The sequence below is a fragment of the Drosophila mojavensis genome, unplaced genomic scaffold (genome assembly GCF_018153725.1).
Source record: "Drosophila mojavensis isolate 15081-1352.22 unplaced genomic scaffold, ASM1815372v1 contig_277, whole genome shotgun sequence".
NCBI lineage: Eukaryota > Metazoa > Arthropoda > Insecta > Diptera > Drosophilidae > Drosophila > Drosophila mojavensis.
The window spans coordinates 1,200,528-1,228,525 of record NW_025318822.1 but is presented as its reverse complement, the minus strand read 5'-3'; the positions used below and the strand labels follow the sequence as shown (position 1 = coordinate 1,228,525).

The 27,998-nt window shown below is 37.8% G+C and overlaps 3 protein-coding genes across 4 annotated transcripts in view; 2 read left to right on the top strand and 1 right to left on the bottom strand.

Annotated features, from left to right (window-relative positions):
• The first annotated feature begins 17 nt into the window (after positions 1-17).
• Positions 18-9,685, top strand: LOC6574030 (elongation of very long chain fatty acids protein AAEL008004). The gene is made up of 5 exons (XM_002000052.4): positions 18-308; positions 8,208-8,299; positions 8,379-8,636; positions 8,698-8,997; positions 9,064-9,685. The coding sequence occupies exons 2-5, from the start codon at positions 8,216-8,218 to the stop codon at positions 9,277-9,279; spliced, it is 858 nt and encodes a 285-aa protein (XP_002000088.2). The 5' UTR covers positions 18-308; positions 8,208-8,215; the 3' UTR covers positions 9,280-9,685.
• Positions 9,686-10,434: 749 nt separating this feature from the next.
• Positions 10,435-20,672, top strand: LOC6574029 (1-aminocyclopropane-1-carboxylate oxidase). 2 transcript variants are annotated; one of them, XM_015167231.3, is made up of 6 exons: positions 10,435-10,519; positions 12,433-12,738; positions 19,029-19,144; positions 19,206-19,967; positions 20,034-20,218; positions 20,345-20,672. In XM_015167231.3, exons 2-6 carry the CDS (start codon positions 12,654-12,656, stop codon positions 20,412-20,414), a joined length of 1,218 nt encoding a protein of 405 aa, XP_015022717.1. In that variant the 5' UTR covers positions 10,435-10,519; positions 12,433-12,653; the 3' UTR covers positions 20,415-20,672. The 2 variants fall into 2 exon arrangements, with proteins under 2 accessions (XP_015022717.1, XP_043864199.1); XM_044008264.1 differs by having other exon boundaries at positions 10,450-10,519; positions 12,409-12,738.
• A 4,457-nt stretch (positions 20,673-25,129) lies between these two features.
• LOC6574028 (octopamine receptor beta-1R) overlaps positions 25,130-27,998 on the bottom strand; it is a 31,450-nt gene continuing 28,581 nt past the window's right edge. The window contains exons 7-8 of the mRNA XM_002000050.4: positions 27,216-27,369; positions 25,130-25,661 (exon numbers count right to left, since the gene is read on the bottom strand). Of these exons, the coding sequence (XP_002000086.1) occupies positions 25,410-25,661; positions 27,216-27,369 (406 nt within the window). The 3' untranslated portion in view covers positions 25,130-25,409. The remainder of the gene's footprint in view (positions 25,662-27,215; positions 27,370-27,998) is intronic.

Sequence of the window (27,998 nt, the reverse complement as noted above, 5' to 3'; positions counted from 1 at the left end):
TCGCGTCCGGATGTCGCTTAGTTTGTTGCCGGCGCTTTAACCGCAAAGTAAGCGCAAAAGCGTGAAGTTGGCCCCACTGGCAAAACTAATATCCCTCATATTGCTGCTGTTGTTGTGAAGCGCCGCGTGTTCCATAGAATTTAGAATAGATATAACAAATTTATATAATATTGTGCGAGGATAACGAAACGCGCGCTTAAGGATTCTCTGTGCTCTCAAATAGTGCCGTGTGCAGTGTCGTGCCACTATATATAAATCGATATACATATATATAGTATATAATATTAATAATCCGAATACAGCAAAAGGCAAGTGCAGAACTTACAAAGAAAAACCTAAAATATTTATATGAATTTTTAAAAAATATGAATTTAATATGAATACGAGATGCGTTTAAATCGAAATTTCATATCAACAATGTTTCAAAACTGAGCCAGTTTTGTTTTCTTTGGTTCATTGCGAAAGAGTCGCGCGTGTTTGTGGACCAATTTCGAGCTCCCCTGAAAATGTATTGTATACAAAAGAGAAACAACAAAAATAACACAGCTTGGGCATCTCCGAAACCAGATTACAACATGAACTAAAGTTTTAGTTGTAATACATATGTCGTAGAGGAGTAGAGGTGGTCAGGCTTGGGGCCCGAGTCGTGAGCTGCAGCCGAGTCAATCACTGAAGTCAATCACTGATATGTAAATGATTTTCTTTTTCTTTACGGTGATTGATCAACCGAAATGAGCTGCGGCAGATGATCGTTAATCGTCGATCGTCGATTGTTGACTTACTCGATGCAACCACGCAACAGTAACAACTTGATGTTAATGCTGTAAATACATACCACACATAATTTGGGCAGATGCCAATTTCATTTCATTCATTATATCATCGTGAAAAGCGACAAAATATGTATATATGTAGGTATATATCTTTCTTTTGGGAGCAATCTGGTCGAGGTTTGTGAAAAAGCGGCCACCAAGTGCTAAAAGGCAAGATACACTGTTTACTCAGTACGCAAATAAATGCGTGAATGTCTTGTCTGTACCCCCATATGAAATCGAAACTTTTTGGCCGGACTGTAACCAATTTCTCACATTTGTAAAATCGGCCGAGTGCCCTTCAGTTTCAGCTTCAGCTTCAGCGCTGACGTCGCGTTGGTAACGCATGCGCGCAATTTATTTATTTATGATTTTATAGCTGTTGTCTTGGCGCAAACAGCACGACCGCCTGCCTGCCGGGCTAGTTAAATTATCTTACTATCAAGCAGAGAGGGAGAGACAGAGAGAAAGACTCCCAGAAAGAGAGAAAGAGAGGGAGAGGGAGCTAGAGAAACCGAAAACGAAAACAAATAGCTAACAGCTAAGATTTGTGCTGCACATCCGTTCGCACGTTGGCCAAGTACAGCGCTGGGCGACACAGTTTCTTATGTGTAGCTTGTGGTCTTTTTGGTGACATCTGGCTCCGACTCTGGCTCTGGCTCTGGCTCTGGCTCCGACTCTGTGACATAGTATTTTTAATTTTGCGTCCAATTGGGGTCACATGCGTGGTCGGTCACACCTTCGCGCAGAAATCATCTGCATTTCAACTATGTTTGAGTTTCTCAATTTATTTTTTTTATTGTACCCGGCTGATTTTCAAATTTGACTTCATTTGCCTAAGTGGCCACGGTCGTCGCTCAACATTTTGACAATAATGGCAAGGTGAAACACCCAAAGAGAGCAAGGGAAGCTGGCTGGGCAGAACGTCACGGCAACGATGACAGCGCCAAATATTGGAGGCCAGAAGTTTGGCTAATGTCTAAAGCATATATTAATATATATTTATTTATATATTGACATTACCCCCCACCCCCTTTGATTTAGCTACGTACTGCGCATGACTCGGTCAATCGCTACACCCTTGGTATTGAGCAAATGATTTGTCAAAATGCAACTGCAAAGCCCCAACTGCCAACTGCCATTGCAATAATATTAAACAATAATATTAATAAGAGTTGATGACGATGATGATGTCGCCAGCAGATAGATGACTGTTCATTAAAGCCACCTTTTGATTATGGCTGCGAATTGCCTTTGCATTCGCAGTCCCTTTGGAGCATCTAATAATTGTGTTTTATTTTGATACTTGCCTTAGGCACATCTCTGCTGTTTGAGTGCCGGTGCGATAATTGATTGTAGGTTGTAGGTTCTAGATGTTTGCCTTTAGTTGTGTCGCAATTAACAGCTATTTACTGTTAACTTATGCAAATTTACAACTAGCCAATATTAAACGAAAGACTGAGGCAACGAACTCTGAACTTGTTGAGAGTGCGCAATGTCCATAATGTTAATTGATTGGATATTAATGAAACGCGTAATATATTATTGCGAATAGAAAGTTTTTAAAATTTTAAGCAATAATTCAAAATTAATAATATTCTATAATTATTGTCTTTTTTTTTTTTTTTATCAAACGTGACGTTTTGAAGTTTTAATAGGTTGAAAATCAGGCATAAAATATTTGTATTTAACGGGGCACACTTTATAAATAATGAATGCAAATTAACATTTTAATTCATTTTGAAGGTGACAAACATTATTAACAAATTGCTTCTAATTACAGTAAAGCACAAAGCCAGGGAGCTAAGATAAATCAACAACAAAATATAATAAAAATTTGGCAGGCCAAAGATTAGAGATATCTATTATGAGTTGAGGAATTTCAACAGATTTTCGTCAATTGCGACTTATGTAGATCAGTGGGTTAATAATTAAGCTAATTTTCTGTACAAAAAATATATTCAAGATTTGTCATTGATAATCAGATTTTGATAGGAACATACATAAATTATTCTGAAATATATTCTGTAAAATGTATTGTAAAAACTGGATTTGTAGCCGATCGTTCGATTGACAGCTTTACGATATGGGCTTCAAACTAGCTGTAATAAAATCAGACTGGAAGGCGGAAGTGAGAACTCAATGTCGTCAGTCGATTGGAGGAAATTTCGTCAGTTTACTTGCATAAATTTCAGTTTTGGAGAGACGATGGGTAGCTGTAAAATTTAGTCAAATAAATAAAAGCCAAATTATATTGCCTTAGCCGGCGACAATAAAATCTTCGTTCTATTGAATTAGCCATTTAAGGCACTTAGTGAAACATGAATAAATAACATATTTAAGCGCTGACTGAACAGCTGCGAGACCTTGCATCTATTAGGAAATTTTTCCTGCTCATTATAAATACCATTTAGAGCGCACGTAGTCTACACATATTTACTTGGCTAAAAAAAAAAAAGGGATTAGATTGTTGCATTTGCTTAACCCCACACGGAAGTGTTAACACTTGACATCGTTTATGGACTGATATATGAGTGAAAGATATGTTGGTATTTGTTTAATTCATTATTATTTATTATACTAGTTTTAGTCAACGTATACGCACTAGTTCAAGGCGACGTCAGCGCGCTACAATAAAAAAAGAGAAAAAGAGAAAAAACTAAACTAATCTATATAGTAAATGCAATAAAAATCAAGTTTCAATAAGACGTCAAAAATTTGCATAGAGCGTTGTCAATAAATTTGGATTCTCTTTGTGGGCTGCGGCTGGCCAATATGGCTCAAAACGATGCTGTAAATAATAGACATATCAATGATAATGGTTAGAGGGAGATCTTAACGATGGAGCTATCATTGGCAAACGGCCATTGGCCACACATCATCAAGGGGAGACATATACGCCGATCAGTTAGTCTCGATTATGTTTTGTTTCCTCGAAAATGTACGACCTTGTGGTCGATTTTTAGTGCGTTGCCATTGCTGGTGCGGCTGTTGATGTTGCTGCTGTTGCCCATAGCAGCAACAGCAGCAGCAACAGCAGCAGCAACAGCAACAGCACCAATCTTTGGCTGGCCTCTTGATCGTTTCATATGTTGCTGGAGCCGACACTGACATTGTGTCTGCTGATTAATTTTATGCGTTGCACTTGTTCATTTTGTTGATTGTTGTGTTGTACCCTGTACAAATGGTAAGCAGAGCGTATTGGTTGCATGGGTATTCAGTGTATAGCAGCATCTCTGATATCTTCTCTGTCTAGTCAACGATCCTATGCGTCTTTCGACCTCATAATCAGCTTACTTAACATATAAATAAATTATTTACTATATAAGACTTCCACTAAGTGCTAATTACTGGCCCCGTAATACTGGGTATCTTCCGCTCACACATACTCAATGTTGTTATTGTTAATGTTATTCAAGAAATCAGCTCCCAATGACTTGACGAGTTTTCGTATCAATAGAGAGCGACGCATGTAACAGCTATGCAGCCTTCGCCTCGGCCTCTTATCAATTGAATGGTCTGAGCATTGGGCCGCCATCAGAGCTGAATGGCTGAAAGCCATATGACATGTGCGCCACTTCCAAAGCTGGAAGCACGCTTTGAGTGTACATAAAAGTCCGAGAAAACGAGGAAAAAATCAGAATATTAATATAGGTTTGGTTCTTTTGTGCGAATGCGTGTCTAGAATTTATCGCTCGGTATCAAGCCCGGCTGGTTATCGCATAATAAGAAACGGCGCTGATGACGTCAGCAGCAGCAGCAACAGTAGCGAGCACGAGCAGTTTGGTATCGAACAAAATTCCTATTTACTTACATTTTCAAGATTAGGCAATAGCCACGCTAATTGACGGACCAATCTCTAGGCCGCGATCACCTTGCCGTGCCTTGTTTGCAACATTATGCAAAGCACCTGCAAATATTTATAGAGCATCGTGTGGTGGGCGGGCTAGCGCATGTACTCTCGGCACCACCTTTCGAAAATGATCGGGATGAGCAAATTATAGAATTCATATGCAAAGCAGCAGCTTTAACTATTTTGAGGCGTTTAAGCATTCGGGAATGCCGCACAAAGACACACAAACACACAAACACACACGTACACACGCACACACGCACACACATACATACATGGAAACTAATTTGCATGTGAACGTTGCTCAGGTTTAGGAAATTAATAGCTAAATAAATAAATATGCAAAATTTACAGCATAAGTTCTCGGAGGTGTTTGCCTAGAATGAGCCATCAGTTTGTATATTTACCGACAAATGTGTGCAGTAAATATGTATGTATACACACATATGTACCTGTATGTGGACAGGTTTAGACTTGATTTATACAATGATGATAGCTTAGACGATGCCTTTAAAGAGCTGAAAGGCAAGACTAGACAGGTCCACTCCCGAAAACAGCCAGCTTTGCATGTGCAAAATGGTAACGCCTGGAAGCTTTTGGCAATAAATGAGATTTAGCATTCTCGGTTTTATTGTGCAATCATTTTTTTAACATATATCTTCAAACTGTCTGAAATATCAATACCTATTAAGGCAATTTATCGAGTAAATACTAGGCTTTGAGTGAAACAAATATCTGAACTGCTTATCATCTGGATAGCGCTCTCTTCACCAATCTATTCTATATCCATATGTCATTCGAGCCAAGGTCTCTCTCTCTCTCTTTCTCCATTTTTATTAAATATTTGTTAAAGATACGCCTTCAGTCAGCATAGCACTTTTGTTATAGGAGAAATAAAGTTATTCTGTATCTCACTATAGAAGCTGCTATATCTATATGGAAAAATTTGCTAATTTTCTAGAAAACAATAAACTCCATCGTAGAGATGTGCAATTACAATAAAAAGACTACTTTACTCTTTTTTTTTAAAGATTTTAGATAAAACAAGTTTGGCAAATACCAAATGATTTATTTTGATAACTGAATTAACATAAGTAATACGTATTTATGGATAATGAAATAATTAGTATATTTATATCCTACTAATTGCCTACCTTATTTTATCATCCTACTGTCCAAGTAAAGATTCTCATTTACCCTAATTGGCAGCCGTGAAATGTGAACAGAAAACATGAACGTATTTAACATAATGGAGATAATATGTAAATTGATTAAAGCACAGTTTACGAATGATTAACTTTTATTTAGAACAGTTAACACCAAGGTTTAAATAATGTTTTATTTTTTATGTATTCATTTCTTCAGTTATTTCCTTCATTTCAGTTCATCTTATTTATTCTTTATTATTCAGTGAAATGAGCTAAAGATCAAATGTGACAACAGCCACGCCTGTTTTTAATGTAGAAGCATAAAAATAGCTTGAAGACAATGTTTAATCCGTATTCCGGTTTGCCTATGATAGCACACATATTTCACACTGTTCAAAAAGTCGACAGCTTTAAATACATAGGGGCGTGCACTCTTATGAATGGGTATTTTCGCAACACTTAACTGATTATCGATTAACTCTTGCCAAACATGATTTGAACTGTGGGGCTGTCGCGAGGTGCTTGCAGCGCAGAAAATTAGATTCGATATAGGCTGCTTAATTCTGTCGATATCCGATGGAAGACCAAACGCCATTGTGGCAGCAGGCGAAATGCAGACACAATGCACGTGTCGGGTCGGGCTGAGAGCGTACGAAAACAAAGTTCTCGCGGCTTGCCAAACAAACGATGACTGGCCACAAAAATGGGGGCCAACTCGTTTCGATTGGGCCACGGTCTGATACGTTTCAGTTAGTGCAGAATGACGGGCAGATTTGCATGAATCGCCTGCCGAGTGTCAAGAGCCGAGTTGCAGGCGGCAAATGAGCGTGCCGCGTAATTAGAACGGCAAACGGCGGCAGCCCCATGCATCAGGCACCAGGCAGCAGGCATCAGCATGATAATTTCTCAGCAAATATAATAAAGACTTGTCATAGCTGCTGTTTACCCAAAATACATGGCAATTGTTGAGTGTGTGTGCAGCTATTGCGCCATGGCATGGTATGCAAAGTGCGACTCCAAAGAACAAAAAAAAAAAAACCAAAACCAAAATGAGTAAACAGTTCAAGGCTGTGGTAAGCTCAATTTTGGTTGCCCGATTGCAGCTCTGCCACCGCAAATTGCCAGGCTGGCCGCTAACCGCAGTGCGTGCAAAACTGCAGGCAATCAAAGCAGTTGAGTCAGCGAGACAAAGGACCTGTTTGAGCTCTTATCTTGCATCTAGCTAGCTTATAATTATCGTGCCCCTTCTGCCACATATAGATGTGCCACTAACTGGTTTCCCCATCCGTCTCTCTCTTTCTCTATCTGTCTCTCACTCACGCTGGGAACAATGCCTCGAGCTTGTCTGTCCTTGAACTATCCTGCTCCTGACGGCAGCTTCTGCCACGATTCGCTGGCTTTTCTGGAATATCCCCAGCTCACACAAAAACTAGATGATAATAAAAATCGACGTCCAGCGGCAACAATGATAATTTGGCATACGACTGCAAACCAGTTTCGAGCTCTATACATGAACTTATGTGTATATACCCAGTAGTTATGACAAAAGGGTTGAATGGCTCGCGGCGTAAGTCATGCCATCAAATCTCCATAAGTTATCTTCAACAACAGCAATACTATTATAGGAGTATTATAGTATTATAGATATAGTATATAGCCAGGGTATTGGCTCGTCGCTCTGCCGAGTATCGCTCTGTATTCTTAAATGTTTCTTTGGTTTTGTGCAGCTTGCATTCCCGGCAGCGTGTAACTTTAGTCTTTACCCACAACCACAAAAAAGCTTTTAAACATTTTCATTGTATGGGAAAACAGAATTCATTTATAATGCTGAGACAGGCGTAGAGTGTAAAGTGTATTTAAAAAAAAAATGAAATAAAAGGGACTGATTAAGCATAAATCAAGTAAGGTTAATGCCACAAAACTTGGCTACGTTTTGCCTAATTTACACGTACGTTTATTAGCTAGAAAATGTGCACTCAAGTGCAGTAAACACATATTTATATATCATAAAAATGTATATGAATTGAACTTGGCTACGTTTTGCCTAATTTACACGTACGTTTATTAGCTAGAAAATGTGCACTCAAGTGCAGTAAACACATATTTATATATCATAAAAATGTATATGAATTGATGATATTTCTATGATGCTTATTTATAGTAAACATCCCATTAATAGCGCCGCATGGGCTAAGCGAGGGCGCGGCTTCGCCTTGGCTGTCAGACTTTTGTATACCTTTATGATTAACGTGCTAGTCCGCTGTATATCAGTTTATCAAATAGATTCAAAGACAGTTTAGGTGCTAATATTACAGCACTCGGTATTTGCATAAGTTAGCTAATCCTAAGCAGAATTGTCTGATGATATTTGCGTTTCCCATATCGTACTTGCAGTTGGCAATATGTCGGTCAGACTGAACGAGACACAAACTATTGTTGACAAGATGGTCAACTTCTTCGTGGAGCACGAGGATCTGCGCACAAAGGTCTGTAAAAGTTGTTAGTTGGATGAGATGAACGTTTTAATATATATATGTATATATAATTATATTTTTTTATTTACAGAGCTGGTTCCTCTCGAATGCACCTGGACCGCTGTTCATGATTCTCGGCGCTTACCTGTACTTCTGCCTGTATGCCGGACCGCGCTATATGCGCGATCGCAAGCCGTTCGAGCTGAAGAACACGCTGCTCATCTACAATGCGGTCCAGGTGCTGCTCAGCTGGGTGCTCTTCTACGAGGGCTACAAGGGCGGCTGGGGCGGTCACTACAACTTCAGGTGCCAGCCCGTCACCTATGCCACGGATCCCATCTCCATGAGAGTAAGCTTTTATCGAGCTGTTTAGTTAGTTGACATAGACTAAATCCTCGGTTTCTATTTAGATGGCGCGTGCTGTTTGGCTGTACTACATTGCCAAGATCACGGAGCTGCTGGACACGGTGTTCTTTGTGCTGCGCAAGAAGGATCGTCAGATCTCGTTCCTCCATCTGTACCATCACACCCTGATGCCTGTCTGCGCCTTCATCGGCGTCAAGTACTTTGCCGGGGGCCACGGCACCTTGCTGGGCTTCATCAACTCCTTCATCCACATCATCATGTATGCCTATTATCTGCTCTCGGCCATGGGACCCAAAGTGCAGAAGTATCTGTGGTGGAAGAAGTACATCACCATCCTCCAGATAGTAAGCTTCTAGCTTTGAATAAGTATATATTTTTTATTAACCATTTTCTTTTCCCCCGCTTACCAGGTACAATTCCTCATCATCTTTGTGCACACGCTTCAGATCCAGTTCCAGCCAAACTGCAACTTCCCCAAATCGATTGCAGCCCTACTGACCTTCAATGCCGGCCTCTTCACCTACATGTTCAGCTCCTTCTATGTGCACAACTACAAGAAGGAGGCCAAGCAGGCGGCACAGGCCAAGCTGGCGGCACAGGCTAAGCTGGCGGCCAAGTTGGAGTAGAGAAAGGATTACAGTTGATGCTTTTATTTTTTTGCCTTAATATCACGATCACCAAATGCGAATGCGGCAATCGTTAGTTAGGTTTATAGCCTGTACACGTCTACTGTGAAGAGACCCATTTCAAGGGGCATAGCTCACACCCTTTTTAGGTATATCGTAGATCAAATTGGGTGTCTGTACATTGGATATTACATTTTCTAGCTCTTAAGTTTCGTTTCGTAGTAGTATTTAAAGTCAAGTATGAGAATGTGAACAGTCTTTGTACGGTTGCCATTGCGCAGTGCATGTGCAAGGCACGCGACGTATTGGCCAAGTATAATAGAACCAAATATTGTAGATTAGTTCATCGAGACGTATGTAGTTTTTATTTTATTGATTCGCGTGCAATAAAACTCTAAGACATACAGCAGATGGCATCACACCAAATTGTCACTATCAGCAATTTTATTTGCCATTTTTAAAATAATATTATTATTGTACATTGAGAAACTTTTTATTTGTGTAAAATATGACAATATGTATAGATTTTAAAACAATAAAAAATTTAATCAAATCGTATGCATTTCAACATGCCTGAAAGTATGCTACAAGATATTCAATGATGTGCAGCTAGTATTGAATATTCTCGCTAGATGGCGTGTGCGTGTGTAGCCGAGTCAGTTTAAAAAGCTGCTTTGCGTTTTATGATGGGATTTTTGTATAAGTATTTAAGTTTAATTTTCTGAGAAAAGAGTTTAATTTTAATGCACAAAACAACAGCATGTGGGTTTGCCAAGCGTTAAACTTTAAATGTTTTTGTTTTTATGGTGGATAATACAGCAGACATTTGGGGAAAAGGATTTTATAAAAAAAAAGCAATTAATTTTGTTTTTATTGCATTCATTATCGTAAGATATTTTTTAAATAATAATTTTGAGTATTTATAAAATTAATTATATTGATTAATAGATTAATTAGATTTCGATCTACATATATTTCTATTCCCTTTCATAGCGAACCCATTTCATTGACAGACTAAAAGTATGCCAGCATATCTGAATATATGTATGTATGATACATGGTAAATATGTATGTATATATATGTATTAACAATTGTACGTATCTATCTGTATGTATGTTGAAGTTGCAGGCAAATTGTATTTCAAACTAAAACTCGCCTCGCAGTGTTGGCGAAAATGTGGTGAAGTACAGACGCGTCCCTTCCGCTCGTTGGCGCGTTGTCGTTTGCGTTTTGTTTGTTGTAAGTGACACAACGTTGTTGTTGTTGTTGCTATTACTATTGCGGTTGCTGTTGCTGTTGCTGTTGTTGTTGCTGCTGGTCTGGCTGCTGTTGCCAGGTAGTATATAGGTTTTCATTTGGCTCAACTGTTGGCGTGCGCATTTTATTGTACTGTATTTAGGTTAAATTCGCGTTCGCGTGTGTGTTACAAAATGTTGGAAAGTGTGTGAAAAGTAAAACACATTAAAAAAGAAACACACACACATACAGACACACAGACACACACATGCTCAGATTTGAAATAAAAACAAAACAAAAACATTGCTATCGAATTGCTTTGTATTGTTTTGGTGACGTTGGAACCAGTTAAATGAAATCTGTGCGAAAAAGAAAGCGTTTTTGTTGAAAAGAAAAAAAAAAGCCAACTCCCAAACAAATCAGCTCATTCGTATATGAATAAGTGTATAAGTTTTGTTTATAAATAGATTTTTTTTTATATATATATTTGTATAAATTTTGTGTATTCATATAACGCGAATGATAAAGAATCGCTTACTCATGCACAAATGAACACATACATATAGCGAGACTCACACACACACACACAAACACACTCACACATATTAGAGGAGTTTTCCCTCAGTCTCTGCTGCCAACCCTCTAGATGCAACCGTTGCAGACTTTGCATAGCCGTTTCATCTGCTCATCTGGCGTTTCCTGTGATGCCGCCTGGCAACAGCCAGACCAAGCTGAGCCACACATATGGACGCTACACAAACGAAAACAAAAACATAAGCAAAAGCAAAAGCACAAACAAAATCAAAGGCAAAAGGCACGACGCTTGGTGTTTTGAGCTCAGCTGGTCGCCGCCAAGGGGAACAGCAGCAGCAGAAGCAACAGCACCTGAGTCCAAGTGTGCGAGTGCCGTTAAACGAGATCTGTCAGATACATTTGCACCAGTGTTAGCGAACCACACACATGAGCACGCACACACACACACCTTGACAATAGTATCTGTATTGCCATACGAATAAATATCACAAAGAGAAATACACAAAGAAACTCATTCTCACACACACACGCCCATTGTGTGTATGTGTGCTTGAACATTCAAATGTGTGTGTGCGCGTACCTGAGTAGCGCGATTCGCAAGCTAGTTGTCAGCTACCTGTTGATGCGACATGAGACTCTGAGGCCACTCGCTGCTGCTTGTGGTTTCGGCAATGCGAATCTCAGTGCAAATGTCGTGCTTAGCCAATGCACACCTCGACCGCCGCACTGTCTGCCGTCTGTTTTCCGCCGTCCGCATTGCACAAATGGCAAGTGCTAATTTACTTATCACAATTTTGATTTGATTAAATTTTATCTCCTTACGGCACACATGCAAGAGTACAACGACGATACAAACTTACACACACACATATATTTCTCATCAAAAGGTTCTCTCTCAGCAGCAAAGCAAAAGGTGCGATAAGCACAGCCAGAGACAGAGACAGACGCAGAGGCAGAGCGACTGCGACGCAGCAACTTGGGGGAATGTTCAAGAAAACGCCAACTCGGTTTTATACCTGATCAGTTGAGCAGAGAAACGCGTCGTGAGCGCAACGTTGATATTCGTTTTAGCGTCGTTCATAGCAAACACGCGCGATTTTTCACGAGGCGTACGATACGCGTTCCCATTCCCGTTCCATCCCCTCGCCCACCGCTCATTTCCAATTGGATTTGATAGCCATACTTATTTATTTTCGATGTGATATCTGCCTCTTGAACATATATTTATATGTATAAATAAATTTTTATATATAATAAATATTGCCAACTCTTGACGTGAGGCTGGCCAACAGCCACGCGAGGCATATACAAAACAACAACAAGACCAGGAACAACAATAATAATAATATTCATTATAGTAATAACAATTAAAATTATTATAGTAAAACTACAGTTGCTCGATAGTCAAAGACATAGACCACAATAATCAACACGAGTGCCCAACATATTAAAGTTGATCGAAAAGAATCGAGCAAAATTAGTGATAAAGTGAACCACAAACTGCGCCGAGAGCTGTTCAGTGGGAATTCCTAAGCCAAAGAACTGCAAAATTTTCACATCTTATTAAAATAAATAAACACACACACATACACACAAAAGCAAAATGCTGAAAACAAAAACAAGCGACGATAAGCTGGATACGCTGCTCTCGAGATCTGCAGTGCCTATCATCGATCTGGCGCATTGCGGTAAGTGCGACTCACCCATGGCAATTATCCATGTACTTAAATTTACAATGCGCTCTATTCATCTCCTCGAAATTTGCTGTTGCTAAGCACGCTCCAGCAGCTCCAACAATGAATGGTTTGCCCTCTGACTCATTGCTCATTGCTGGATAATTAGCAACTGCTGTTGCGGTTGAGATTCTTTCGTAATGATCTCTGTATCTAGTAATTGCAGTTGCTAAATTTGTTCAACGCTTCTACTGATTGCAGTCAGGTTTATTTATTAACTTGAGCAACTGACACCTGAAACCTCACAACAATTTATGCCGCATGTTAAGTCAATGTTAAAGTAACATAACATGACAAAATATTTAACATCAATATTTTGTTTTCTTGGAATGACTAATCAATATTTTATTCATAAATTTTGCAAATGTTTATCAGAAGGCTTAGTGATAAAAGCGATAAAATAGTAAGTCCCAAAACCTTTATAGGGCACTAAAGCGGCTTTAGCATGTTAATGGCTCACAATTATTTTTATGTCATGGCTGGTGAATTTTGATAATCGGTGGACAACAAATAACATATTATCTCGGAATATTATCATAAATATGCAGCACGTATATGATATACTATATCATCCAACGGCTATTCAATTACTATAATTTGTGTATAAATTGAATGCCAGCAAAAATTTTTTGTGTTGATATTTTGTAATTACCAAAGAGATTATACATACATATTGCTATTGCTCAAATATACATCATGTATCCGTATTACATGTAGAGATGACGGACGGACTAAATCGATGCAAGATGCAAGATGATAGGGTCTATCACGCCTCCTTCTGCCTGGTACATACTTCATAATAAAACCATTGTAGCCTGATTTCGCATTTCCAGAGTATAAAAATCAAATTAATCAAAGACTAATTGAAGAATTTCAAGCTGACATCTCAAGTGTTATTTGACAGATAGTGATACAAAATGATTTGATGGCATATTTCGAATCCCAATAAGAAAAATGTTATATATAAATATGCTTTATATCGGGGTGTCACTTATTACAGATGGATAGCACGCCAATTGGTATTGTTAACACATAAGTTATCTGTTCGATTCGAGCATGTATTTAGCACATTGGGTGGTGCCACGTCCAACGCATTCTTTGCTAGACAAATTGACAGCTTATGTGCTTGGGGGAGCTATACACGCAGCTCGCATCCGCGCCATGCCCAAGCGATGCCCAGTTGACCTTGGGATTAGCACTTGACCTTCGCGCGACGTCGTTGTTTCCAAACATTTCAGCCATTGACCCCCAAAAAAAATCGAGTAAATAGTCAGTCGCAGCGCAGTTGTGTCAACGGAACTTAAATTGCTTTCGAGCTCGAGAGGTTTTTGAACTATGCATAAGACATATCAAGTAGTCCCCATAGTTTAGTCAATGCCAATGCAATCAAATTTAACTTCGTTCGAACTGTGCGGAAACTCAAACAAATTGCATCACAATATTTACATTCAAGTTTTATTACGATTTGATTTGGGAAACTTGATTTCTTTGGCTTTTTTATTTTTATTTTTATTTATATTTATTAAGCACTTGTTAAGGGTACCTAACTTTTGTTGCGCACTGTGTAACGCGTATGGAAAATATTTGTAAGCCACTAGAAAGTGTATTGATTTAGGTGAGCTGAGCTTATTTACTGTATATTTCAGTGGGTATTATAATCAGGCTTGCTTTCAGGCAACTGCATCTATCAACTTAAAATATTTCCATTCCTAAACAATCGCAATTATTGTTTTCAAAATTATTTTTGTTTACACTTTAAGCTCAATCAGCTTGTATAAAGTATTTTATTTATTTATATACTTAATCATGGAGATATAAATAAATAAATAATTCGCTTTATGTTTATATGGAAAAATCAATAAATGAAAGGTTTCTCATGGGTAGTTTTGCTATTTTTAAAATTAATTATTGACTGTCGGAAGATTACACCTTTATGATTCATTCAGCACATTTAGAATGCTCAAAATGTGTTGATTAAAGTTTTCGTTCAAACTTATCTTCTTATCAGATTGCTAGCGAGCGTATTTAGCTTTCGACTTGGCAGTCGTTGAATTGATTATTTTGTGTTGACATATTTATATAGTATATCTGAATGCGATATTCGCTGCATTTATTTACTGCCAGTGGGCAGGGGCTGGGAGGGCGGTCGTTCGGTCGGTGCAGTGGTTTGACAGCATTGTTCGAATTGTTGTTTAGACTGCTATATATTTACACAGTGCTCAAGACAAGCCGAGTAACAAACTGACAAACAAGCCCGCTGCTCGTTTCAAACGACGTCAGCGGAAAAGTGACGCATTTGGCAAGTGAATCCCCAGCTGCGTCACCAAGCCCGCGTCCACACTGTCCATTGTCAACTTAATTGAAACATGCGGCATCGTCACAACAGCTGAGTACCAGGCAAACACATCACAAGTAACAACCACAGCCACAACAACAACAACAGCAACAACAACAACGATAATAAGAACAACAAACTGGTCGTTTTATTAGCGCCGCGCTTTAAATCCAAATAAATCTAGCTTTAACCTGTATTTTTGATTAACTAGGCAACTTTATCTCTGTAGCCATTGGGCAGCTGTTGAATGAAATTTATTTCACTTCGGCCAATTGTTAAACAGCTGTTGGCAGAACTTTCGCATAAGCTAAGAAGGTTAATGTGCTGCACGACATGAGCAAATGATTTAGTTAATATAAAAAGACTTTCAGAAGTGATCCAAATTTCGTAAAGTGAACTTTTTGAAAGCCCCTTATAGATATGCCTATTCATAGAAAGCAATTCAAATAAATATTTTTTAATGTGGTATTTATCATATGACAGCAGCAGAATGTTATCAACAACGATAGATAAAATGTAGCAAACGCCTATAAAAAATAATGACAAAATGGTTTTTCCTTAAAAAATAAAAAATTCGCCAAAGTGCAAAACAATTTAAACAACTTTCGTATTTAGATATTTGGCTTCTCTGAAAGATAAAAAATTGCCTGCAATGCAATAACCATATGTTGCCTAACAGATGCCAAAATGTTATATCAATGCTGGACAAGACTTTGAAAGGCTTGGCATGGCTGTCTGTGTCTTATCTAACAATCAAATACGTCGAAAATTCGATTTTATAATTTTAAAATGTTTGAAAATAGAATCTGTTTTTCGTTTTTAAATTGAAATAGATCTTATGTATTTCTTTTTCAAATTTTCTACGCAGAATATTCTTTATGTTCGCTATGTTCAGCGCTTATAAGCAAACACATTAAATATTTATACGAAGTATCGATATTGGCTCAGAGCACCAAAGCGCTGTATGAAATATTCAAAAATAATGCTCGAAATCCACTTGGTAGAGATTTGTTTTTTGCATTAATTAATTAAATAAATAATTGATCTAGCGATTCCTTTTTTTTGCCATTATACATTTGATTTAGTTCATTTTTCAGTGAATCAAGGCATAATATTTCATATAATTTTTTTACCCACTCTCGACTATTTGGCCATCAATATTTCGACTAATTCAAACTTTTGTGTCCATTTAAATATTTTATAAGTATAGTCAGAGTTGTATGTATGTGGTTTTCCCCCTCGAATGAATCGATTCTATTTAGCTGTGTGCAGACATTTGAGGGTATACATATAAAATTGCGCTTTATACAAGTATATATTTTTAATTAAATGCGTGTATTGAAAATAGACGCGAAGCTAATCAATTTTTAGCTTTTCAATTAACCAAATGCCAGATACCCATTAAAGTGGCACACATAAAATGAAATTAATCGATTCAGAAAAACTCTGCAGAGAAATATCTCATGTCAGAGTAAATAGATATACAAACATATAAATATATATATATGTATGTACATGTGTATACCCTTTGCTGAAGCGGCCTGCAATGGGTATCTGTTAAAAACAGCCGGCGCGATGCCAATAGAAATTCCGCAAATAACAAACAAAATAATCTGAGTGTAGAAAACAAAGCGAAACGCACCGACATTTGTTTATAGATCGAAACGAATTGAAAGACCATAAATATCGAAAATGCTTATGGCATATAGCAATTTGTAAACACAAACAATTTGGCAACCGATCGAACTCTAATGCCAATCAAGTATTTAGAAATAGAAATTCAAAGCCAGCTAAATCAAAAACTCTATTGCCTCATGTGGCAATGCGATGATCTTCAACCGGCCTCCTGCCAAAAGCTCACTGTTGACTGTCGACTGCTGACTCAATTAATTAGCCTCAATATAGATAAATTAGCAGCAAGTTAGCTACTAGCATGTGAGCTGTACAAAATTGTAAAATTGCAAACAGTCAACAGCCGCAAATTGAAAAGCGCCTACAATACAGTTGGCGCCTAATTGAAGTGCATGCAAACAGCAAATGTCGGCCCCAATGACTGTGTCGCTGCCTCCGTCAGCTCAAGCAACGCTACATGTCCGTATATGTACTTACATATATACATATATATGTATGTGTGTATATACACTTCTGTACATCTAATCAAATGAAATCGAAAGGCGTCGTTACGCTTCAATTGATTCCATTCAGCTCGCTGCCTGCCTGCCCTCTCGCATGGCTATCTCATCATCATGTAGTATATGAATGTAAGTCGAACTGAATAAAAGTTCCATGGAATATACTAAAATGTACTACTGTACGTATTTGTCGCCTGGTGACAGAAATCTGTTTTCTGCAAAAGTGAGCCACGACACGCACTGATAACTCTGGCATACAACGTAATTACTATTAACCGTGAATTCTCCTGCTGCTTATCAGCTGAAAAACAGTGCGTCATGGTGTTGATTAGGGTGCTATGGGGCTTTACGTTAGGGGCTTAGGCCAGCTGGGTGGTCGAGCTGGTCGAGGTGGTTGGGCTGATTGGGCTGTTCGGATTGTCGAGTAGGCGGGCGGCGGCGGCGGCGCTGTGCGTTCAACTGAAATTGACAATTATTTATTTATAGATTGCTTATACGCCGTGTGCGCCAACGTGAACGTGTGGAAATGTATTCTCAATTGTTAATATTCATTCATGGCTGGCGCGGAATGAGCAATTAACATATTGCTGTATTACTCTCTCCCTTTCTCTCTCTCTTTCTCTCTCCCACTCCCTATCACAATTTTACTATCTGACTATATATATGTACATATATATTTTAAAATTCAAAATATCTCCTTATATCTGATTGCTGTTGTTTCTTTTGTTGTATAATGAGATAAGATTTAGCATTAACTTTGGACTCTAAGCTGCTTCACACTGTTTGCTACAGTGCCTGAAAGCTCTTGAGTTTATTCTCTTTATAAATAATCCCCTCCACTTGATTTCCGCTTGAGAGTTTGCTCATTTTTATACCTCTTTGTCGGAGAAAACTGTTTTGTCACGTATTATGAGGGAGACTCTTAGAGCTAGCTGAAAATATATATACTCTATACTCTCTCTATATGTAATATGAGGGGAGAGAGCTTATGTCATGTCATCCATCATTCATAAATTAAGGTAGTTCTTATAAAATCCTATATAGATTCTAGATTCTTTAAAGGCTTGACAGTCATCTGAAATATTCTAACTTTCCTCTCCTATAGATTTTTTCATAAAATATAATACATATTAGAGTATTAATAAAATATTAAAGGGTATCTCTGATTCGACGCGCCGCAGATATCCGCTTGTTATGAAAGGCAGTTTTATTTTTCTCTATGATTTTCCGCCTGGAAAAACCAAGTCGCTGTCGCTGCAACGGCATTGAAATTGATTGCATTTACCTTTATTGCATTTGCTCGTATTGCATTTGCCCGCATTGAGTCTGATGCATGAACTCAACTATTCGTTCGATTGCTTGAATCGCATTTATATTATATTGATTCCATTATGCCATCCGCCAGCCTTTCGTTCGTTCTGTTTATCGCGCTGTAAGACTTAATTATAAATTCGAATTAGCGATTATTGTGCTGGCACGTGGATTGCTCGTTACTGGGCGTGTGGCACTTCGTAAAAGTATTTACTGCGGCTCGTCATATAGTCCCAATACGTTTGAGTTTTTTGTTCTTTAATGGGGGATCATAAAACCGTTGGCGATGTGCGAGAATTTGATGTATGGTTATTGTCAGCAGCTGGCCGAGGCTTTAGCTGTTATTGTTATTAGTTTTGAAAATTCTATGAAATTATTCACGCCAATCGTCTAAAAATAAAGCAATTTCGCCCCCATTTCGTACACGCATTGAACTCATGATTCTAATGGGATTTCCACAATTACAGGTACCGAGGAGGTGCCCGTCAAATCGGTGGTGAATCGCGTGGGCCATCAGCTGCAGAAGGCCTTGTCCGAGAAGGGCATGGCTCTGCTGGTCAACCATGGCATCTCTGACGAAAAGGTGGCTACAATTCTCAGTTGCTTCAGTCATGCTTAATCTGACTCTGTCTGACTCTCTTTAGCTGAAAACGGCTTGGGACCATTTGGACGACTTTGTCGACCTGGAAGCGGATGTCAAGCAGCTCTACATACGCAGCGATGGCGACAATCACGGCTATGTGAGTCCGGGCAACGAGCGCTTCGATGGCAAAACACCGGAGCTGCGACATGCATTCAACATTTGCACACTGAATGTCCAGAATCTGCCAGAGGAGCCGTTGCCCGGATTTACGGATCATATAAGCGCACTGGCCAATGACTTCAAGGCCCTGGCCAGCTTTATACTGCAGGCGCTGGCCGTCTCGCTGGACATTCCGCCCACATTCTTCCTCGAAAAGCATTCGCGCATGATGTCCGGCGATCACGACAACATGACCACTCTGCGCATGCTCTACTATCCGCCCATAGTGGACGACGAGCCTGGCCATGGCCAGAACGAGGTCATCAAGGGCCGTTGCCAGTACAGCTACCAGCGTTGCTTATCAGATCAGCCAGACTTCCGGCCCGAGCGCAATCCCCTGGAGGACGAGCCGGACAATGTGCAAGCCAATGGCAAAGATGGCGAGATTGCCGAGCACAAGCTGCCCAACGGCGAGGTGATCCGCTGTGGCGCACACGTCGACTACGGCACCTTCACGCTGCTGGCGCAGGACTCTGAGGGCGGCCTGGAGGTGAAGCTGCCGGGCAGCGAAAAGTGGACTCGTGTGGGTCACTTGCCGGGTGCCATATTAGTCAACTGTGGCGAGATCTTGTCCATATGGACAAGGGAACGATATCCCGCACTGGTAAGCCAACAGCTCTGTACGAATATGCCAGCTCAATCAAATGATCTCTTTCCATTCCAATTGCAGCAACACCGCGTCGTCATACCCGAGCAGGAGCACATACGCTCCCGTGGGCGGCACTCGATTGCATTCTTCTGCCATCCAGACAATATTACAATGATATCTCCCAACGATCTGCCTCAAACCGATGCCGAGCAGAACGCGACGTGTCTCAAGCAGCGCAAGAAGTCCTTCAAGGCGGCGAAAGAGCGGTAAGCTTTGATCTCGTTGCTTGTGAAATTTAACTAAACTTTGATTTCTTTTATGGTCCCGCTTTGTTTGGATTCAATGGCTGTTATCACACTGTGCCGGCCGTAAATCTATCAATATATATAAAGTGTATACAACGCGTATCAGCTAATACAGAAAAAGTTTAAAGAAACTTACACCAACGGCAATCACTCGTAATGACGTTGCGTCACGTAGTCGCCAGTCGCCAAGATCATCATCTCTACTCCTGCCACTCTGTCATCCTCTCATCAGCCTGTGGAGAGAGCTAACGTCGTACTTATATAAAAGAGTTTTTAACGTCGACAATACGCTTGATGTTTTGAACTTTTTATTTTATTATTATATAATATACGATTGTAATTGCTTCATTTCTTTAGTTTGTATCATATGTATTTGATATACATACATAAATAATATTTATATACAAATACAATACATATACACAATGTTTTGCATTATCCGAGTAGCAACATCAATTGTACACTGAGAGAAACGCACGTTTTAACACATTTATCTTATAGCTAGGCGCTAGACACTTATTTTCCATACCTTCTCCTATGTTTATCTAAAACTCGACCATATCGCAATTCCCAAATTGACCGATGCTACTACACAACTGAGACCTACTCCAGCTGCTCCTGTAAACATTTACAAATTCTAAATTGATTTGACTTTGAGCTGATGTGGTAAGTTTCTCTGTTTGTTTGTTTGCTTTTTTATATGACTACGATTTCTGTTTACAGTTTTCATTATTTCAACATTTTTCATTTGTTTTCTTTTTTATATAAATTCTTCATATACATATACATACATATTCGGTTGTTTATCAACAATTCTGCACAATAAACACATTTAACAATTACATTTCTTTTTCGATTTCTTTTTGTATTTGGTAATTATATTACTTTTTAATTTTTTTTCTTTTTCTTTTTTTTTAATCTTCGCACGTAAGCTATTGGACATTTACGATTGCATTTGGCTTAGTTTTCTTTCATCGTATTTTATTCCTTCTGTTTTTTTTTTTTTTTTTTTTTTGTGTATGCTTCCATAGCGGTTGACACTAAAAGTATTTAAGGGCAATGGGATAGGGAAATTCCATTTAAAATTTGCCATGAATCAACCAAGCCACAGAGCTTCAAATAAACTCCAGCTGCCCGCATAGCTGTGATAAACCAGCACGTGATCTTTGAGAAATTCTAGTTTAGCTTAAAATAATATTGATACTGATAATGATAACGATAATGATAAGGTTATACATATACAAATGCTAATAACTTAAAAAAAAGCAGACAAATATTTATATAGTTAACATAAGGCTTAACATAATTGTTTTTGAATGTAAAGAAAACTGTATGACAGTGCTTATCAATTGACTGACGGCGCGCATACTTTTAAGCTTTACTGTGATCGATTCACAGTGTCTTTTAGTTGTGTGTGTGTGTGTGTGTGTGTGTGTTTGCCATAACTCAGTTATATGCCCTCATATTTGCACAAAATATTTTATTTATAACTGAAAGTCACATGCGCAACTGTCAGCTAACATGCCAACAAACAATAAGAATAATATTGTAGTGACAGTTGTTATTGTTGTTTCTATCATTGTTGTTGTTGTTGTCTTTGTTATTGCTGCTATTAACCAGCTGATTCGATCAATAGAATAAGAATGAGCACACGCATGTTTTACTGTCTTTGCTCCACGCAATCGGCTTCGTCTTGGATTATGCAATTGCATTCATGCTCAGTGTATTGAAGTATATTCTCAGTTATGTGTCACTCAAAACGAGTTTTGTTTTTTGCTGTTGAAATCCATTTAGAGAATGATATTTTTTGCAGCGGATAACAGTTATCGGGGCCTGTGCTGTGTATTTTGAGAGACGGAAACAAACACCTGTACTTATGCATGTGAATAATTAATGTACAGCTTTAGGTATACCCTCTACTCGCGCAAATTAATGATAATCGGGTAATAAACGCTGACTACTCAAACTGGGCATTAATATGGCGGTTTTAGTGCTCACTAACGTTTAGTCACTCTCTCTTTCTCTCTTTGTGAAAAAGCTGTGTAAAGCTGATTTCATAAGCATGTGAATCGACTTTTCAAATTTAAAGTGTTTGCCAATGCGCTTAAGCGCCGAGAGTCCTCCTTTGTCCAGAGCAAATATAGGGGCCGATGCATTAAATTTAAGGTCAGCAGCAGCAGCTGGTCTTCAAGAAATACGAAAGAGTTTTTGGAGAAATGGGATAATCAATAATTTTGTATATTATATAAAATATTTGCATATGCTATGGCACTAAGATTGCTTTTTCTTTTTCATGTAAAGTGAATATTAATAATAATAATACTGTTGTTGTAGGAAAAAGTAAAATTGTAGGGGGAAAAGATAAGAAAGCTGCTGAGCGTTTGGAGACAATGTTTGACAGACAAAGGCAATAAATATAAGTCAGAAGTAGTGAGAGCTCTACATATGTTTTCTTCTGTGTTAGGGTACATAAAGTTGATGAGCTTATTAGAAGAGTATTTGGTTGCAGGCAAACAAAGAGACTTAATTGAAGTCATAAGTGGGGAGCGCAGCGGGATACTATAATACATAGGTTTACTTCTGTGTTTGGGTAAAAGAGCTGCAAGCTGAAGTGAGTAGATTTTAACTGCTGCCATATTTCCATTTGCCATAAATCATAAAAACATATCGTAAAACTTGTATATCTGCATAAATAATAATAAATAATGCCAGATTTTGGCACTGAGTGGAAATAAGTGGAAATTCTATAACTGATAAACATCTGCTGTGGTTGATATATGCATAATGACACAATACAATAGTTAGTCAATACTTAGTCAATAGTTAGTTAATAATAGCAGTTGACGGGCCAATTACACAAAGTTAGATGAAATGTGGCTGCATTTTGGTAATTTGAAAATTACAAATTATTGTTTACGAGTATAAATCAATTAAAAATAATATGTGTAATAGATAAATAGTTAAAGCAATTTTTTTTCTTGCACTTTTAATTGAATTGACACCATTTAATTAGTCAGAGTTGAATTTATTGTAAACATTTATTTAGCTGACGTTCAATTTAAGTTTTTAACGAAATAACAGGTCGAATGGGTGGCTCTATGTTTAATCAAAGTGTCAAAGTTAAATAAAATAAATATTGACTAAAGTATTCAAACAGGCACGCGGACAGCAGACAGAAAAGAGGGCGGGAGGGGTGGATGGGAGACTCATTTGTCTATTGCGTTGAGCCGTTAATCTGGCGCTTTAGATAATGGCAATGATTTGCCAAAGATACATATATATACATATATATATACGATATATAAGTGGGTATATACATTTGAGTGTACATGCATTAAATCTATATAACACACCAACAACAATTTGATATTTAAGGCAAACAAAGCGAGTTTTTGATAAGCCTAACTGTGTAAATAATTGCTTTGCTTGGTCTAAGCGAACGCGACAGCCAGTTGAAAATGAAAGCCAAGTGAGAGGGAGAGCCGCAAGAGAAATGAAATGAAGTTTACCACCTTCTTAAATTTTGGATGGTAATCTAAAATATATATAGATAAGATTGTCTGGGCATTGCAAATATTTTTCGATATAGAAGTGAAAAATATAAAATAAAAATATAAATAGATTACTAAAACCCAAAATAAAAATATTAAAATATTTAAAAAAACCTAAACCTGTATAAAATAAAAAATACAATATATTTTAGCAGGCGAAAAAAAAAAAAATAAAATGATATAAATTTAAATATATTATAATTTATTTTGTAAATTGTATATGCCTACAAAAATATTTTAATATTTAAAATAATCATTAAAAAAAAATTAATAATAAAATAATGTAAAAAATAAATAATAAAAAGAATTTATAAATTTGTTGATTACTTATGTAACATATTTAAAAAAGAATATTAGTACAACTGTAAGAAATCAATTATTTATATTGTATATACATAATTTTAAGTTTAAGATATGAAGTATACGAGTTTATACGTAAATTGATAGAAAAACTTGCAGTAGAAAAAATTGCAATTAAATTAATATTTGCAAATGGCGTAAGAAACGAGTTGTTAAATGGAATGTAAATAGCCTTCAGTAGAGTATCGACAGTTAGTTGTCTGTCGTCTGGTACTTATATACTTAACTGCTAAAGGTTTACTAATTTAGTATTTGAGCGCTACTATTCTACAACAATTAACTAATGCGCTCAAAAATGCGACATGCTCAAATATATATATATGTATATATATTGTTTAACAGCTTTGTTTTGATGAGACTTTAAGTCACACTTTATATATATATATTTGTTTTTTTGTTCTTTGTTTTTGTCAGAGACTACAAGTACACTGGCTAATAGACCCAGTGGATATGTTACTCATACAAATATGGTATTGTATACATATATATATGTATGTAGTACTTATGTATATATCTATATATTTAGTACATGCACTATCTCGATTTCCATATATTTAAGCTTCACTTGGGAACAGTTAGTTAGCATCATGTACTGTTAGAAGACATTCTTCGCTTATATAATTCATTTTACACGTATGTATCAATATTTATGGGACATCAAATAGCAATACGTATATCAAACATTCAATACACTATGTATGTATGTATATATATATATATATTTATATTAAATAGGTAGGTAAACTATATATAAACACTGCACTAAATGCCAATCAAATGTTGCTCTTGAAATCGTTGATGGCAATTCTAGGAATTTTCAATTCTTTTCTTTCAATGGTGTTGCCCAACAATTTCGCTTTAAATTCAATTTGTAAATATTTCAATTTGTTGTCTTTATTGTTCATATTTTATATTTCATATTCCTTTTAGTTTATATGTATATATCAATATATATATATTTGCACATCAATTTTTCTTTTGTTTGTTTTTGTTTTTTTTGTTTTTGTTTTTTGTTTGTTCTTTTGAAGGCTCAATTTTTACTGTGGGATTGTCGTGTTCGTTTCGAACCCATTTTTACTGTAGCTTAGCGTGGTCATAGTTTTTGGGCGTAGATAGCTTTATATATTAGTAATACATATACGGAATACCTATTTGCCTTTAGGCATGGATTGTGTTGAGCATCTGCACACGCACACACTTAGCTGAAGAAGAGCTGAAAGAGCGAATAGGGTTCAAATGCTTCAATTAGTGTAGAGCGGATGCAGCTGCAGCGGATCCCCGCCGGTCGTTGTGGGCGTGCCAGCCGCATACTGTCGAGCACGCATCACGTTCATCTGTATCTCCGACGAGGCCGTCGAGTTCATACAGTTGGGCAGCTCAGCGGATCCGTTCCGGGCACCATTGGCTCTCCTCTGGCCGCCGCCTATACCGTGGCCGCCTCCAGCTGCCCGGAAACTGGTGCGACAATTGATGAGCGCATTGGGGCAACAGCTCTGCAGGAGAAAAAATAGAAAAAAAAAAGAAAAAGACAACGGGCACATATATAAACAAGAGCCAAATGAGTGTAAATAGGCGTAGAGAGAATGCTGGCTACGTAGTCAAAGGTTAGGCATATTTAAACGACGTTGGGGACAGACACAGCGAGCGAGATAAATAGATAAAGACAGAGAGACAAAGTGGCACATACTTGGAGGTTGGGGGCTGAGGCTGTGTGGGGCGTGTTCTGTTGTGGCTGTGGTCGGCTGGGCACATGTCTTTAGCAAGTTTATTTGCGGAAAACAAACGACAAAAAATAAAAAAATGCAAAAATACGAAAATAAAAAAAAGGGAAAATTCCAAGTGAAATACAAAATAAAATGGCGCAATCATTTAACAAGTAGGACTCCCCGTGTGGATGTGAGTGCGAATGTGTGCGATGTTAAAGAGTAGTCTGTGAAATACAGAAAAAAAGGAATGAAACAAAGCCCACATTTTATCCAAAACAAACTCGGAGCATCAAAATATGCGCATTCGTAAGTGTTTGTTGTTGTTTGTGTGGCGACCGTTTCGTAACAGGTGCTCTGTGTGGGCAGTGTGTGTGTGTATGTGAAAGAGTATGATACATACACACTCACATTTGGATATGTACATATTATGTATGATATACTTATATCAGCCAAAAGCTTTTCAATTTGAATATTACATTTCTGTTTGCATGTTTTTGTTTTTGTTTTTTATTTTATTTTTATTTTTTTTTTATTTTGGCATTCTTAGCATTTGTTGAGCGTTAGGCAACGTTTTAGAAGGGCAAAAGCCAGCTGTGCATGGAAAAGATGAATAGATGAGATTAAAGATAGAGAGATAGAAAACCAATTTACAATATATGTAAGTATGTACATTAGATACGTCCGAGAAACTGATACAGATATATGTATATATATATATGGAATTGCTTAAGAGAGATAGAAGACAATTGAGAGAGCAGAGGGGCATACATAGATAGCTCAGGCAAGCAGGTCGTGCATAGAAATCTTCATCAGGCATTATCTAATTTCGCAGCAATGAAAAAATGTGGCAAGGACATGGCAAGCAATAGCTGTTGCAATTGCAGTTGCAGTTGACAGTTTAAAGTTGGCTGTCGACTCAGTCAGCTAATATGTATGCTACGTATTAGTTTTAGTTGCTCAAGCTACAGCTAAGTGGCACTAGTTGCCAATGCAGCTCCAAGTAAACTCATATAGCTACCGAAGTATGCGCAGTCTGGCTTAAGTCTCGCTGAATGCTGGCGCTTTTATAGTTGCGGTTGCAGTTGCAGCTGTGTTTATTGTTGTTGCTGTTGCTGTTGCCGTTGCACTTGTGCTTCCCATTGCTGCCGTAGCTGATTTTCACTAAGTTTGGGCGAGGGGCGAAAGACGAAAGGCGAGCGGCATTTGGGTATTCGTTCGAAGGTTGATTTAAAAGCAATATGTATTGATAAGAGGTCTTACTTGACTATGGCCAACTAACACAGAGCTCCCGCCCAATCAATATATAAATAGGACCAATTGCCCCCACCCCAGTGAGCTTACCTTGAGCGTCTTTTTGAAAGCGGCCCTGAAATCGCGATTGAAATATGCATAAATTATTGGATTCAGCGCCGAGTTGAAATAGCCAATCCAGAACAATATGCCGACCACGATTCGCGGTGTTTTGCAGCTGTCGCAGAGAGTGAATGTGATGTACCTGAAAAGGGCATAAATATATTGTAGATATAATTATAAATTATATAAGAAAAATTTAAGACTTTCCGCTTACTGCCCTTAAAGCAAAATAAGTTTTGAGAAACAAAATAATAAAGTTGTAAAGTAAAAGTTTATATAAAAAGAAAACTTGGCAGACGTAAATTAAAACGGCAACAATATGCGCCCTTCGACCTTTCATATCACATCTATGTACATATTAGACGAATTCCTAGTAAAATTTCGTTGCCATCTGCAGCGACTTTCAATATAATTATTATTTATATAATTATTCGTGCAAGTTATTCTTTCAAAATGTATTATTCTATATTAAATAGAAATAACTTATATTCTGTTCGCAGAGGCGAAAGCAGCAGCCCGGATCAAACAACGGCTTTCCACTTACACAGAAAGACACTCAGAGGGCCTTTAATATGCATAGTGTATTCTTTGTTCCTTTCTTTTATCTTTCAAGTTATTAAGTAACTCTGCCCTGCCAATGGCCAGTTAGCTTATAATTGCGAACTCATAAAGCCGAAGCGAGCAACTTTTCTTGCCAACTTTTGCTTTGCAACTTTTCTTGACTTGGCTAAGAAGTAAGCGAGAAAAACGTTGCATAAGTTTAGGCGAAAC